Source organism: Sitophilus oryzae, unplaced genomic scaffold (genome assembly GCF_002938485.1).
Source record: "Sitophilus oryzae breed Bouriz unplaced genomic scaffold, Soryzae_2.0 scaffold_465_pilon_pilon, whole genome shotgun sequence".
In the NCBI taxonomy this organism is placed as follows: Eukaryota; Metazoa; Arthropoda; class Insecta; order Coleoptera; family Curculionidae; genus Sitophilus; species Sitophilus oryzae.
Window position 1 is genome coordinate 6,211,754 of NW_022147046.1, and position 16,589 is coordinate 6,228,342.

A 16,589-nucleotide genomic window follows, 5' to 3' on the forward strand; every position below is an offset into this window, starting at 1 on the left:
GAATATAGATATTACTTATTTTAGAAACTAGATAAATGAAAGGCTGAGATAAACTCTCGGATAAACTAATATCTAAGTATAATTAATAATAATTAGATGTTAAATAGAATCAGGCTATGAAAAATTTGACGTTTGAAAATATTTGTTGGTAAATTGTATGTATCAAAGTACATCACTCTTAGTGGTAAGTTAAATCTGCACGCTTCTGAATATTATTTTATATTAATTATTCCGCATAAAGTCTGGCGATCTTGGTACCAAAATGTAGGAACTCTTTATATCCAAAAAAACGTACTATGTGAATTTCCTCTCCTCTTCTCTTCTCGGCCATTACTCATCCACTGCAGAATGTAGGCCTATCTCAGTTTCTTCCACTCGTTTCGATTCTGTGCCCTCCTCATCCAGTTCTTACCGGCTACGGTTTGGATATCATCAGTCCATCTTTTAGGAGGTCGGCCGACTGGGCGTTTTGCTAGGCGTGGCCTCCAGCAAAGAAGTCTTTTGCCCATCTTTCCTCGGACTGTCTTGCCAAGTGTCCTGCCCAAGACCATTTAGAGTTAGCTATCCTCTCTACGATGTCCGTTATCCTCGTCTGTCGGCGAATGTCTTCATTTCTAATGTGGTCGCGAAGACTGATACCCATCATGGCTCTTTCCATAGCTCTTTGGCTCACTCGCAACCTGTTCACACTTCGTGCCGTCATCGTCATAGTCTCCAAACCATAGGTCATGACAGGCAAGACGCATTTGTTGTAAACGGCTCTTTTTAGGCTATTAGGGATTTTGCTTTTGAATATAAAGTTAAGTTTACCAAAAGCTGCCCATCCGAGTTTGATCCTTCTAGAAATTTTGGTTGTTTGATTTTCCTTGCCGAGTTTTATGGCATGACCTGAATATATTATATACTCTTTAACGTTCTCAATCCTTTGTCCATTAACAATAACTTGCTCTTCATTTTCACTTAGGGTTTTAGTTTTAAGATAAATTCATTTTTAAACCTACTTGCGCAGATGTGTGGTGAAGTTGTTCGAGCATTGTTTGAAGTTCTTCCAACGATGAGGCCAGGACAACGACATCATCAGCGAAGCGCAAGTGTTAACCATTTGCGCATCCCACCATCTACCCTAATACCCTTCTTGTCCCAGTTCAGCTTCTTAAATACGTCCTCCAGGACCAGTGTAAAAAGTTTGGGGGAAATAGTATCTCCCTGTCGGACTCCTCTTTCCATTTTAATTTTATTTGTGATATTTATGTCATCCAGTTTGATAGTCATTGTAGCTGATTTGTAAATAGATGATATTATGCTCGAGTATCTGTAGTCTATTCTGGCATTTTGTAGGGCTTCGAGGATGGCGTGTAGCTCTATAGAGTCGAAAGCCTACTCATAATCCACAAAGGCGACATATATAGGGAAGTTGTATTCGGTGCTTTTCTCTATGAGAGTGCGGACTGCCTGAAGGTGATCCACAGTACTATATCCACTTCTAAACCCTGCCTGCTCCGGGGGTTGATAGAAGTCGAATTTGTTTGACAGGCGATTTGTCAGCACCTTTGTGAATATTTTGTAGAAGTGCGGGAGCAGGCTGATGGGACGATAATTGTCGAGTCGGGTGTTATCACCCTTTTTGTGAATGAGAGTGATTTTTGCGTTTTGCCATAGCTCTGCTATCCTTTGTTCTGCATCTATTAAAAATTTCCATCATCTTCTGCAGTAGAAGTTGTCAACCAGATCTGAACATTTCGGTTGTTAGTCTGTCTTCTCCCGGTGTTCTGTTATTTTTCATTTTGCACAGGGCTTTCCTTATTTCTTCTATGTCTATTTCAGGAATTTCCTCGGAGTTAACATTAATGACTGGGGGTCTAGTGGGTTACTATGTGAATAATATCAGAAATATGCATAGCATGTGTAAAATTTATAAAAGTGATTCTAAAGTAATTAAATATATAAAATGCCTGAAGGGCTTAATAATTAAAATAAATTTAAATTATTATATAGATATAAAATTAAACGAGCTGGCCTTTTTTTTATCCGTTCTGGTCACAAGCTGGTTGTGATGACCTGCCGATTCTGAACAGGCAGAATCGAAATTTTTGATGGATTCAGGAGATTCGTATTTCTGGGGTAGAATGTAGGAACAAACTTGGACTCAATGGCAAGTGCAAAAAGACAAAATGGTACGATAAAATAAAGCCACTATCAAATGTCACCGTTAAAATGCTACCATAAAATAAAACCCTATACAAAAAAAGGTATTAAGAAACATTACTTAAAGTTACGTTTAAAATAAGAGTCTTACCTTTGCTCAGAGGGTTTTCCCAAACAAATTGGAAAAATGCCAACAAACGCCGATAGCTCTATCGGGTTCAGCCTTTAGCCACCAATGTGGCGATGAAGGTAGTATATCGGTATATCTATAACTATACCGTCAGTATAGATATGCCACTCGTACCGTAGTATAGATATACCACTCGGTATATCTACCACTCGGGATATCTATACCTATACCGTCAGAAATTAAGTGACGAACGGACATAAAAATCTCGCCACAAATAAATATAATAATATAAAATAATAACAATACTTAGAACGCCATCTCTCGTTGCGAGAACTCAAACTTGAATTTAAATAAACTAATTTCTTTACATTTTAAATAAAATGTTATAAGGCTATGTTCTAATAAGATAATATATACCTACGTTCCTACATAAATTCGTTTACTTTAAAATGAAAGTATTTTACAAAACAGAACATGTAAGAAATTAACTTGTTACTCTTTTCTTTCATTACGCACTTTGCATAATCGCTCCATTCCAAAACGCACGACCAGCAACTATTAACAACCGTAACAATAATAAAAAAGAACTGGGACGACCTCTAACGTAGCTAGACAAAAACATTCTCATCCACGCGCGTGAGAAAAACCAGTCCAAATCTTTAAATCGACATTAGCTCTCAATAACGTCATATTTCTATGTCAGATCATCTTTTGTCCGAAAAAGCAGATAGATGGAGCAAAAGGAAAAAGAATACATCAAACTACATACATGGTAATCAGCGGTGACGTTCGGGTAGTGTTGCCAACACAAGAGAACGGTGATTACCGAAATTTGTCTAAGTAAAGATAAAGAGATGAAGGAGGAACGTATTAAAAATGGACCAGCAGATTTAGACGTAATCATTTTTCATTAGCTGTTGAAGGTTGAAATATTTCTATGTGTGAGTAATTGGTTTCTTTTTCACGCCATTTATTAAGCCGTTTATCTATGGTTAATTAAAACTAATATTTCTACTTCATAAGAGTGTATTTTGCTAATTTTTACAAGGTTTTATATATTTATTTGAGTTGTCCGTTTCAAAATTTACAAACCATTTTTCAACTATTTGCTGACGGACGCTACTTGTCCGAAGTTGTGTTTACAGTAATAAAAGTTTGCCTAACAAAGAAAAAAATGCTTAACGTTTCGGAAATTTTTCTCTTTCCGTCGTCCGCAAAGAAATATAAAGAATCAAGAAAAAAACTATTTAAAATATTTAAATTGAACTATTCGAGAACACTTTACTTTTTAAAACAGATACGTGTACAAGAAATCGTTGACGTTCTGTTAAAATGACATTATATTAAGTTAAACTTCAAAATTAACAATTACTACCTCATGACAATTACTTAATAATGTAAAACCAAAAAGCCCAAACTTTCTGTATGATTATTTTTAAATTTTACGTACAGTTGGGTCAACGGATCTTTGCGTGCACGTCACAAAACTATGATTAACATCAAATCAATTCCCTTTTATACGCTCTCTTTCTAACTTAAGCAAGACAATTCGAAGAAATACTGAACGTATGTCTTCATAGTTATCCGACATACGGTCGGAGCTAAAGTTATGTGTAAGACAAGGAAAACCCCTAGCCAAGGATCACTCAAGTTTTCTTTTCTAAACATTTAAAGTCAATGCCGGCGAACGCAAAAATAAATCGATTATTTATTTTCGGGTTCTCGTTTTAAAAGAAATGTACTAAATTTAGTATATTTTTTTAATAAAGGTACACTGGTGTTCACTTCATACTAACTTCATTTGCATTATAATTTCTTGTTTTTATTTTATAAGGGATCCAAGAACTACATCCTATTAAAAAAAAAGACAGCTTTTCCTTTATAATTTCCTAAAAAAAGTAACTTGTACTACAATTTAGTACATTTTGTGGAGACGTGCGTACATCTGTAAAACCCTGGCAGCATCCATGCATGACATTTTTGTCATTCGGTGTTTATGTTTATGATTTTGTCATTTTGTCAAAAAGTTAGGGAAAGTTGTTTTGTATCTTTATTTTCTTTGGACATCGTTTATTGCGACTAGCTTTTGTGAAAACTTTTTGTGATTTAACAACAGTTCTTTCCAAAATTTATTTTTCGTGATTCGTTAATATAATTTAACATTAACATTGAAATGCCAGGAAAACGTTTAAATTCTCAAGCACGTATCCTTGTTGGAAATCTTATCTCTTATTTTACGTCTGAAAAAGAGAATAAGGGGCCACTAATTTCCCTGAATGCTGTTCAAGAGGTAAATATATATTTTGATTTATAAAAATACAAGTGCCTAACTAATAAATTTACAGAGAGTTGCTGATGCCTTGAAGATCAGTCTAAGAACGGTTTCAAGCATTAAAATGTCTAAAGATCGAAATGAGCTACCCTCAACACCGGGAAAGAACAGACCTCGAAAAAAATGTAAAACTCAAGACTTGAATGAAGGTTTGAAGATGGAGGTTCGCAATATTCTGTATGACTTGTATGCACAAAGTAAGTACCAATATTATTTTACTGAACTATTTTACTAAATTTATATTTTCAGAGAAACAAGTTACAATTAATAAACTAAACGAGGAGTTGCGTCGCAGAGAAATTGTTGACATAAGTTATGGAAGTCTTCGAACACTCCTTTTTAGTTTGGGATTTAAATACAAAAAGGATGATAACAGACGAGCATTAATGGAGACATCCAATATAGCTTCTATGAGAGCAGCCTTTTTCAGAAAATACATGGAAAACAAAAATTCGCAATTTCCTCGTCAACTCGTATTTTTAGATGAAACGTGGATCTTTTCCAAAGGCAGTAAAATGAGATCATGGCAGGATGATAGTGTTAAGAGTGTTCGTAAGCCAGGTGGTTTTGATGGCAAACGTTTCATTGTATTGCATGCCGGACACTGTGGAGGGTTTGTTAAAAATGCTGGTTTAATTTTTGCTTCAAAATCTAAGAAAATGGATTATCATGGGGAAATGAATGCAGAAATGTTTACAAAGTGGGTAGAAAACCAGCTCATCCCAAATTTAGAAGAACCTTCCCTTATTGTAATGGATAATGCTCCATACCATTCTGTTGAGTTAGAGAGACAGCCATCATCCTCATGGAAGAAATATGAAATTGTTGAGTGGTTGGAGAAAAGTAATATACCTTATGATAAAAAAATGTTTAAACCTGAACTATTAAGCATAGCAAAAATTCACAAAAAAACAAAACAATATAAAATAGATAAATTATTACAAGAAAATGGTCATGAAGTATTAAGATTACCACCTTACCATTGCCAGTTTAATGCAATTGAAATGATATGGGCAGATTCAAAATATTTTTACAATGCCCACATTGGTGAAAATGGACATAAAGATGAAAATGTGCTAGATATGTGGAGAAAAGCATTAGAGAAATGTACACCAGAAATATGGCATGCTAAGGTGGTTCACACTGAAAAATTAATCGAAGACTGGTATGATAGGGAAGTCATTATTGAAGAAGTACCCCAAATGTTTATCAATGTCAGTGATGAGGAAAGTTCAGAAGATAGTGAGAGTGGGGAGAACTAAAGTGGACTACGTACATTTTTCAAATTTTTTAATTTAAATACTATCCATGCTATTTTTAAACAAATAATTGTACTGATCCAAGTTACTTGTAAAATTAATAAATTATTTTTCATTTTCATTAAATTTATTATCTGTTGGAGGTATTATTTAACAAAATATTTAGACTTTTTGTTTTAACCTACTTTCTATAATAGTAATTTGGGTAAAATCTTGTAAAGTTAGATATCTAATACTGTATAGAACTTGATTTCAATATATTAGTTAACAACTCAATATTTCGATCACCAATTATTGTCCTCTTGTAACAACTATCCTATTGAATTATACTGTATAGGCATACTATTGTTCTGTATTTTCCCCTTTTTATGACCTTTTTCCATAAACAATTATTTATTCTAATTTAAAAACGTCCAAAAACTTTACAAATATTTTGGAAAAGAAATTATATTATTTCTTTTAAGTATGAAATAAAATGCCGCTGGCACTGGTGGTAGTTTGACGACTGATTGATTCGTATGACGTTAGGTGACATCAGATTATGACGTGCACGCAAAGATCCATTGATCCAACTGTATGTTATGTTTATTTATGTTATGTTCTTTAAAATCAAAGAAGCGATTGCCATACATTACTAACATCTACAGATGCATGAGCAATACATTTATTTTTATTAGATTGTATTAAAAAAGCCTCTTTTATTTTTCTTTTAGAGGCTATCGCTTCTTTCATTATAATTTTGGCGTTATTAAAATTTATTCTGTGTCCTGTGTCCCATGAATGCTGACGAATCTTAGATTTGTGAAAATCTCCCTTTCTTAAATAATCTTTATGTTCTTTAATTCTAACATTTAAGGGTCTAGATGTTTCACCAATGTAAAATTTATCGCATTCACAGGGTATTTGGTATATTACATTTTTTGTTTGTTTTTATTTAAATGTTTTTTGTCCGCATTCCTTTCATAGACACGTACTTTACATTTATTCCTAAGACAAATCATTATTTCTAGACTACAGAATCGACACAGAGAATATAGTTTTGTTGTCCGCAGACCATATCCTCAACGGGTAAGGCGAAGAACGAGGCAGGAAGCTTGGTATCTTGTTCAAACTGCTCTTCGTGAAAGGAACCCCAAGAAATCTACAAAATCTTCTTTCGATCGCTACAGGAACTTGAATTTCAACGCTTACTGTAAGAAATAGGCTGCACGAAGTTAACATTTGATCAAAGCGAGCAGCTGTTGTGACGCATTTAACTGCTAATCATCGTAGGGCACAAAGGACATTTGCTCAAAAAAGGCTTCACTGGGGCGAGGATCACTGGAGACCGAAGACTGAATGAACGGTATCTGGACACAACAGTCAGAGAAGCAATTCTATTTGGTGGAGGTTCATTCATGGTATGGGGAGGTATAACTTTAATGGGAGTACGGACTTGCATGTATTTCTAGACGGCATAATTAATGTTGAACGATACAGAGATGAGATTCTTAACCATATGTTATTCCATTTGCTGCCCAGCATGGTCCAGAATTCATCTTACAACAGGATAATGTCAGGCCTAATACTGCAAAAGTAGTTGGTGGATACCTTGAAGAATCCAATATCACAATAATGGATTGGCCTGCTAATAGCCTTGATCTCAATCCTATTGGAACCTACTAAAGAGAAGACTACGAAATCCTCCACAAGCACCAGATATTCAAACTTTGGGAGAAAATCTTCAAGAGGCGTGGAACGTCTTTCCCCAAGAGATTATTCTGAGCCGCATTCTCTCTATAGCAAATCAGTGTGCTGAAGTGTAGAAACGGCGGAGGACACACATTATTAGAAATAAGATTATTTCCTTTGCCAATTAAGACAAAAATTGTTTAGCATTGTTTTAGATACATATTGCAGTCATTCATAACGTATTAAAAATAAATTTTTCAGCAGTTTGACAACTTTTTTCGTCATGAACACGAAGGTGCATTCACTACATTTAAACTTAATTCCTAAGGAATATATTGCTAAGTTTATATCTTTAAATAAATATATTTTCTTTGTTTAAACGAAATTTATCAAAGTGATCCCTAATTCGTTTTGACTAGTTTATTTTTTAAAGGTTCTTTAAATAGAACTTTTTGAGATTTGGTTACAACTTCTTATGCAACAATTTAATTATGTACAGGAGAAAAAGCCAAAAAAATAGTTGGTTCCGCCCGGGATCGAACCGGGGACCTTCTGCGTGTAAAGCAGACGTGATAACCGCTACACTACGGAACCTATACCATTTTTTTCTTTAATATCTACCGATTCAAATTTACATATTATCTAGATCATTATTACCTAACCTACCCTCAAGCTCTTGACCTCGTTCAAGAACAAGGTATGGACAACTCAATAAAAGTTGGCGTGCAGGCCATTAAATACGTCATGACTATTAACAAATTGAATTAATAATAAATAAATTCATTTCTAACTTAGAGAGCACTTCAGTGGCGGAATAAGTCTGTCGGGGGCCCGGGGCGGCGAAGCTAAATGTGGCCCCCGGTCTGGTCAGATAATGATACACTTCTAATTCACATTTTGTAAAAATTGAATGGCGTATGTACAGGGTGAGTCAACGATAGAGTAAAGTCCATTATCTCATTTGTTTCGTGGTTTACAAAAAAATGTTTAATATAAAAGTTGTAGCGAAGGTTAAGATACACATTTTAAAATTATTGTAGAGTATACAGGGTGCTTCAAAAAAGTGTGGCGGATATAACATATATTTTTTTAAATGCAGCACCCTATTTTTTATTTTTTTTAGATTCTGCGTAAAATTCCATAACTTTTTTTTATATATAATGTTATATACCTAAAATTAATAGTTTTTGTAATATTTAAATTTGTTTAAACAAATGGTAAATTGCAGCGTGATAAAAAATTGTCAGTGGTACCATTGTTTCTGAAGTTGCAATACCAAAATTTGGTATGAGAGTTTTTTAAAGACGAAAAAAAGGATATATGTAAAGATATTTTAGTTAAATGCTACAGGGTGTTCAAGATATATTTATGAATTTCAACTACTTAAAATTAAAAAATCTCAAATTTTTCAAATGGTACACCCTATATATTTTTATTTTTTCTGATAGATTTTGCAAAGCTCTTCAACTTTTATTGAGTATGTCATATACCTATTTTTAATAGTTTGCGATTTATTCCAATTTTTTCTATTTTTACACAAATTTTTAATACAATTACGCCATAACATCATAGTTGCCGTGACAAAACGAAAGTATTTACTACTTATCTTTAACAAGTAGTTTAATAATTAATTGCAATAATTGTTATTATTAGTTAAAATTAATTAAATTTACTCAAATCAACTAAAATCGTAATCGTGAATTTCTTGGTGTATTTCTATATTATGAAAGATAACACTTGGATTTTCCGTCGAGGCTAATAGCCACAGATTAGGGTAATACTAACTAGATTATCTAATTGTTGACGACTACCGATATAGGATTTTTTTTCGACATACAGTCATACAGTTTTTTTTTCTCGTAGTAATTCTGGTTTATAATTCATTTCATAAAGCCAATATTACAGCTGCGAAACCGTCCCATTACACACTGAAAATAATATAATATAATATGAAAATGTTTTCTAGATAATCTACATCTTATAGTACTTAGCAAAGTACTATGTAATATATAGTACTGAGCCAAAAAATATGTTTATCTTGGCTTGTTCGTGTATATCAGTCACATTGACTAATTCATTTTCAGGAAAATCTGTAAAACTATTATCTTTACCTCTACCATTTATACTTATTACAACAAAGTAAACTAGAATTCACGTTTTGTTCTTAACTTGCTTAACAGACATATGAAATTTTGATCATTATTATTTTTTGTCATGGCAACTATGATGTTATAGCGTACCTAATTGTATTAAAGATATGGTAAAAATAGAAAAAATTGGAATAAATCGCAAACTATTAAAAATAGGTATATGTCATATTTAATAAAAGTTGAAGAGCTTTGCAAAATCTATCAGAAAAAATGAAAATATATAGGGTGTACCATTTAAAAAATCTGAGTATATAAGTATATTTTGAACACCCTGTAGCATTTAACTAAAATATCTTTACATATATCTTTTTTTTCATCTTTATAAAACTCTCATACCAAATTTTGGTATTCCAATTTCAGAAACAATGGTACCACTGACAATTTTTTATCACACTGCAATTTGACATTTGTTTAAACACATTTAAACATTACAAAAACTATTAATTTTAAGTATATAACATTATATATAAAAAAGTTATGAAATTTTAGACAGAATCTAAAAATAGAATAAAAAATAGGGTGTTGCATTTAAAAAAACATATGTTATATCCACCACACTTTTTTGAAGCACCCTGTATACTCTATAATAATTTTAATATGTGTATCCTAACCTTCCCTATAACTTTTATATTTAACATTTTCTTGTAAACCTCGAAACAAATGAGATAATGGATTTTACTCTATCGTTGACTCACCCTGTATAATGGTTGACAAAATTCAAGTATTTATACAGGGTGTCCCAGGCTGAGCCTGCATTAGAGGTTTCTAGAGAATTACAATATCTAGATCCGAGATTTTGTGCATATCATTGTTTCACAACGAGATCTATCGATTAAAAATATTTTCAATATAGCGGCACTTTCGGAAGTACCAGAAGTTGACAGCAACTTTCTTATTTTAAATGGGTGACCTCATTTTTTATTACATACTTAAATTCTCTGTAAGATTCTACGAATTTTGGTATTAAACAGTCTATACCTAACGTTAACCGTTTTTGAATAAAACAAATATTTATAATTTTTCGAGGAAAAAAACAGCCTGTCAAAGATATGTATATAACCTAAACGTCAAATTTAGTGATTGTGGCTGTGGACTGTACCATAAAGAGAAGACATGTGGCTATCTATGTCAAGAATTAAATTGTCCGAAAGTCATATAATAATGGCCGCAGCTGTCATGAAATTGAGCGATTCAAAAATTATCATAAATCATTTTTTTCTTCAAATGGAAATCCACTTTTTTTTATTTCACTCGTGAAAAGGCCTTCGTTACTTTCGTTTTTAAAATTTGTTACTTTTTGACTGTACATGTTCCTGTACCTAAAATAAATCGTTTTTAAGTTATTTAAGATTTAGCTTTAAAGCGTATATTTTTCTTGATTTTAACCAGTAGCCTATGACAGTATATTATCGATCATCATTTCCAAGCTAACTTTGCGCTGTTTTTTTTTCGATCATACGGTATATTATTAAAATATCAACTATTAGATATCAGTAAAGAACGAAAATACGAGATATATTTATATAAATACACTTTTTAAACTTTTAAGGCAGCATTATTTATAATATAGGAAATTCAAATAATTAATTTTCTGACAGATGAAAATAAATTGTCTGACTGTTTGACACTTAATGTCAAAGGAAGCTAGATAAAATCAAGAAAAATATACGTTTTCAATATAAATCTTAAAAAACTTAAAAACGATGTATTTTAGGTATAGGAATATGTCTAGTTAAATCGTAACGAATTGAAAAACCTTTTCACTAGTAAAAAGTGGGTTTCCATTTGAAAAAAAATATTTATGATATTTTTTTAATCGCTCAATTCCATGACAGCTACCGCCATTATTATATGACATTTGAACAATTTAATTTTTGAAATAGATAACCACATGTCTCCTCTTTACGTCACAGTGGCTGTGGTAATCACTAAATTTGACTTTTGTCGCTCAATTCCATGACAGCTACCGCCATTATTATATGACATTTGAACAATTTAATTTTTGAAATAGATAACCACATGTCTCCTCTTTACGTCACAGTGGCTGTGGTAATCACTAAATTTGACTTTTGGCTATACAATTTATTTTGAGAGGCAGTTTTATTCCTCCAAAAATTTTAGCAGTATTAGATCGGGAAATCCCCGGACGGAATGTTCGCATGTATTTAATGGCAACTTATGATGACAAAGTGTTGAAAATACACCGGTTCCACATATGAGCCGCGTTACTTTCGCTACCGTTCCAGGGAAATACCGCGACAAAATATTGCGATTTTGTAAGTCCTCCAAGATCCCAGGGGCCCCGTTGCTGTCTCAGGCCCGTGGCCCCTGTTATACTAAAGACTTCACTACTCATCATCGGTAAAGAAGCTAGAATACAAGTTATGCTATGCATTGGTTGTAATTTAAAATGTTTATTCAGTAAAAATAAATAATGAAACCATTGAAGAATAACTTAAAAGCTAAAATGAATAAATTCAGTCTCAAAATATATAAAAAATAATAATAATTCGATATTTTAAACAAAGAAAATTACCCCTTGATTTAATTTCCTAAATACCGTATGATCGAGAAAAAACGGCGTCCAGTTGGCTGGGAAATGACGATCGATGGCATTTCCCATATAAATTTACATTTAAAATGACAGCGATCTTCATTTCCCAGCCAACTGGACGCCATTTTTTTTCGATCATACGGTAGAAAATACCATTGAGAATTACTGGGGCCTGATAATTGATAATTAAGTAAATATCTGCTTCCATTTATACTGTTTATAGTTGGCGTATACGTATTGTTTGCATACTCCACCTACAAACTCCTTCATAATTACTGAACATATATTGGCTTTGTTTGTCAGTTGAATAAAAAATTACTTATTAAGATTCGAAGGCCCCCTAAAAGACGGGGCCCGGGGCGGATCCCCCCTCCCTCCCCTTAGTCCGCCACTGGAGCACTTTTTCCTCTTTCTTTTGATTTTCTGTGCTGGTTAAAAATAAAGACACCACGCTGTCGCTTCAAGTAAATGAATTGGCTGATAAAGAAGGATTTATGTTGGTGGACATGGCAAATGTTGCCGTTGTCATGAGATTTTTCTTGGCAAATCTGATATTTGTTGTTTTTTTTGTTGATTTCGTTATCTTTTTCTACACTGATATTTGCCATTTTCAAGTTTATTCTGAATTGTCTTTGAGGAAGTTGACAGTAAATCTGTATTTTGTTTATTTAAACTACGGTTTCTGTTACAATGAAATGCCAAAACCACTAAATAGTCGGAATCAGCAACTTGTCTCGTCTCTACTCAATTATTTTGAACAGGTTACTGCTACTTAGCAAGGTAAAAATTGATATTGTTGCTTAAGTTTTGCAACCTTTATTGAATATATACAGGATGGTCCGAACTGTATTCCGGAAACTTCGGCATCATATTCTGCACATAAAAATAAGTAAAAAAGTTCATATAAACTTATGTCCTAAAATGTTTCGTTTCGTAGATACAGGGTGTAGAATTTTCATTTTTATTTCGATTTTTTTCAAATAATTTCTGAACCTATGTCAATCTTTTCATGAAAATTAGTGTCTGGATGTTTTTTGACATGAGAAATTTGATTTCAATGTCAATATAATTGTTACTTGTACGAGTTTTTATCTACATATTTTTTAACTGGTTTTATGGGTACCTAATAACTTTTCGCTTGGACCCGTATAAAACTACTGAGTGAAAAAATATATATTTCCACCATTTTTTACGTAAAAGGGGTCTCTTGGTAAAAATCGTTACGAGCAACCCTTCTCAAGATACCGTATGATCGAATAAAAACGGCGTCAACGATGGCTATGAAATGAAGATCGCTGTGATTTTACATGTAAATTTTTAGGACAAATGTCATCGATCGTCATTTCCCAGCCAACTGGATGCCGTTTTTTTTCGATCATACGGTATTTAGAATGAAAATAAGCAATACATGTCATTACTGACAAAAAATAAACATGCTGTGTAGGATAGTATTTGACTAAAATGTATGTATTTATTTTAACTCACACAGTTAAGATAAAATAAATAAAGACAATGGAAGTCCAAAATTATTTTAGTATCAATAAAATTAGTACAGTGTTTCGGCTAGCAGTGCATGGAAAATCACTGAAATGTTATCGAATAGTAGGTATATAATAGTAGTTCCTTAATAGTATCTAGCAACTACTAAAAATACTCAATAAATAATTCTCCCTTAATGAAAAATAGTATTTTGAATTTAAATCTAGAGTGCCATGACTATATTAAAAAATACTAATTGTTAATCAAGGGGCCTTGGAAAAATAGATTTGATCGTCTAATGTTTTTAGTGTCTTCTCTTGGCCGGTTAAAATATGCCCAAATTGTATTTTTAATCATATCTCAATTTTTTCAAATGGAACGAGGGTGGTTTATTATTATAATATTTTGAAAAGACACACACTTGGTATTTCGAGTCAAATTTTCGTTATGAACCGCATGTTATAATTTCAAATAAACCATATGCGAAAATGTCAAAAGTTGACATATGATATGTCATTCTATTCAAAGTGTCATTTTCTATCGAATAAAGTAGAAATATACCGAGGGTGTCATTTAAAAATCAAAAGTTGTAGTAATTTCCGGTGAAACAGGAAGTGACCAAAAACAATTGAATACGTCCAATCAATCCTAATTTATGTTATATACTAACACACCAAATCTCGTTTTTCTATCTGAAAAAATAAAAAAGTTACAGAAGTGAGCCACTTTTGAGACGCACCCGGTATATATTTGTTATAATTTTTTTTAAATAATTATAGGTAATTGATTATATGAAGATTTTTATTGATTATTTGTGCATTGATGACCTTTTCCGTCTGTCAATACAACAAAAATATTAAGAAAAAATTATATTAAAACCAGGAACTACTGCAAATTTACCTTGATTTGAATTACGCAAAAAAAAAATTAAATTATATTTTTTGATATAATCCCTAGTTAATCAATCAAAACAGTTTTTTAATGAGTGCTTGACATGTAACCAAGCACTTATGATATCAGCAAAGCACTTATCATATGTCTACTGAAATGCGGAAGTTTCAGTCTATTATTTAAAAATTGGTTTCTGTCATAATGTTAGTAAATGGACTGATTAAAGTGATGTAATAAGTAACAATAGTTAAAATTGTATACGAAATGTTTAGATAATGTAAAAAAGGAAGAAACAATAGTCATTTAAATAAGCATACTTACAGCCTGGTTGCAAAATTTTTTTTTTTTAATTATAGTAGTACATGTTGAGTCTTAAAATAAGTGAAAATATTTTCAAGGCCGATAGATCTCGATAAAAGAAACATATTTTCTCTTTACCGGTTTTCAAATAAGTTCAAAATAACGAAGATATTTTCAAAGTAAAACCTCTGAAGGCGGGTAAGGTAACCTCTGTAACCTCTGTAAACCAAAGTAACCTCTGAAGGCGGCCCAGAAGATATTTTATTTTGAAAATTAAAAAAAAATTCGCTTAAATTTTGAGGACCACATATGGCAGATATTACCCAGACAGAGTTTCTGCTTTCTTCGAACTATTTTATTTCTCAAGGAACGATAACTTTCGACCTTAATTTTTCAAGTTTGTCGAATATCTCAACAATTAAACAAGACGTTATTTTTAAATCTTTCCTTTATTACAAACTAGCGTGTACCAGCGACTTCGTTCGCGTCGAATTAATCATTTGTGATGGTGATGATAAAGCAAAGCAAGAATTTCCATTAACATACAAACTGGATAGAATGTTCTCACATTTATGTCAGCATGAGAAAAAACAATATGGCGATATTATTATATAACTTGGTAATATTTGAGTGGTAGTTTCATCTCGTTGGAATTTGACTTTCGAAAAATCCGTTTGCCAAAAATAAGCTTTTTACGTCAAGCAGTTTAAGCAGAATCGTGGCTAAGAAATTACCCAACTTTTTGGAACACCCTGTATGATTTTTTTAAACATTTCAAAATATGTAAAAAAAACAAATAAATTATGCTTGTCCAAGCGTTTTCCCGAAAGACTAACCTTTTTTTAAATATCAGATATTGTAATATTTGAGGGACGTTTTCACCCTCTTGGAATTTGATATTCGAGAAACCCCTCCTTATCGAACCTCTACACCCCACAGTCAATCCGTTTGCCAAAAATTAGCTTTAAACGTCAAGCAGTTTAAGCAGAATCGTGATTACTCAATGGTCATATTTTATGAAACATCCTGTATAAATTTATAAAAAATCTTAAAATATGTAAAACAACAAAATAGAATATACGTGTTTAAGAGTTTTTTCCGAAAAACTCACCGGTTTTTAAATAAAAAATATTTTAATATTTGAGGGATAGTTTCACCCCCTTAGAATTCGAGTTTCGAAAAATCCCTTCTTATCCAACCTCTACACCGTAAAGTCAATCTGTTTTCCAAAAATCAGCTTTTTACGTCAAGCGCTTTAAGCAGGATCGTAATTAATCAATGACCAGATTTTTCGAAACACCCTGTATACAATTTTAAAAAATCTTAAAATATGTAAAAAACAAAATAAAATATACGTGTTTAAGCGTTTTTTCGGAAACTTGACCGTTTTTTAAATAAAAAATATTGTAATATTTGAGGGGTGGTTTCACCCTCTTGGAACTGGAATTTCGAAAAATTCCTTCTTATCGAACCTCTACACCCTAGAATCAACCTGTATGCCAAAATTGAGCTTCTTACGTTGAGTGGTTTGAGCAGGATCGTGATTAATCAGTATGTCAGTAACTTAAGGATTTTATATATGAGTATAGATAAGTTTGATTGATGAGCTCATTTATGTGAAATGGTAATTTTTTAGCTACATATTTTTTTTATATTGCACTAAACAATCAGCAACAGA

The 16,589-nt window shown here is 32.3% G+C and overlaps 1 protein-coding gene and 1 non-coding gene across 2 annotated transcripts; one reads left to right on the plus strand and one right to left on the minus strand.

Moving 5' to 3' along the window:
- The first annotated feature begins 3,933 nt into the window (after positions 1–3,933).
- On the plus strand, positions 3,934–6,447 carry LOC115885976. Its single transcript, XM_030905009.1, has 3 exons — positions 3,934–4,565; positions 4,621–4,804; positions 4,857–6,447. The coding sequence occupies exons 1-3, from the start codon at positions 4,449–4,451 to the stop codon at positions 5,867–5,869; spliced, it is 1,314 nt and encodes a 437-aa protein (XP_030760869.1). The 5' UTR covers positions 3,934–4,448; the 3' UTR covers positions 5,870–6,447.
- Positions 6,448–8,058: 1,611 nt separating this feature from the next.
- Positions 8,059–8,131, minus strand: Trnav-uac. The gene has a single exon. It is a non-coding gene; the product is annotated as a tRNA-Val (tRNA).
- Between the last annotated feature and the right edge of the window lie 8,458 nt (positions 8,132–16,589).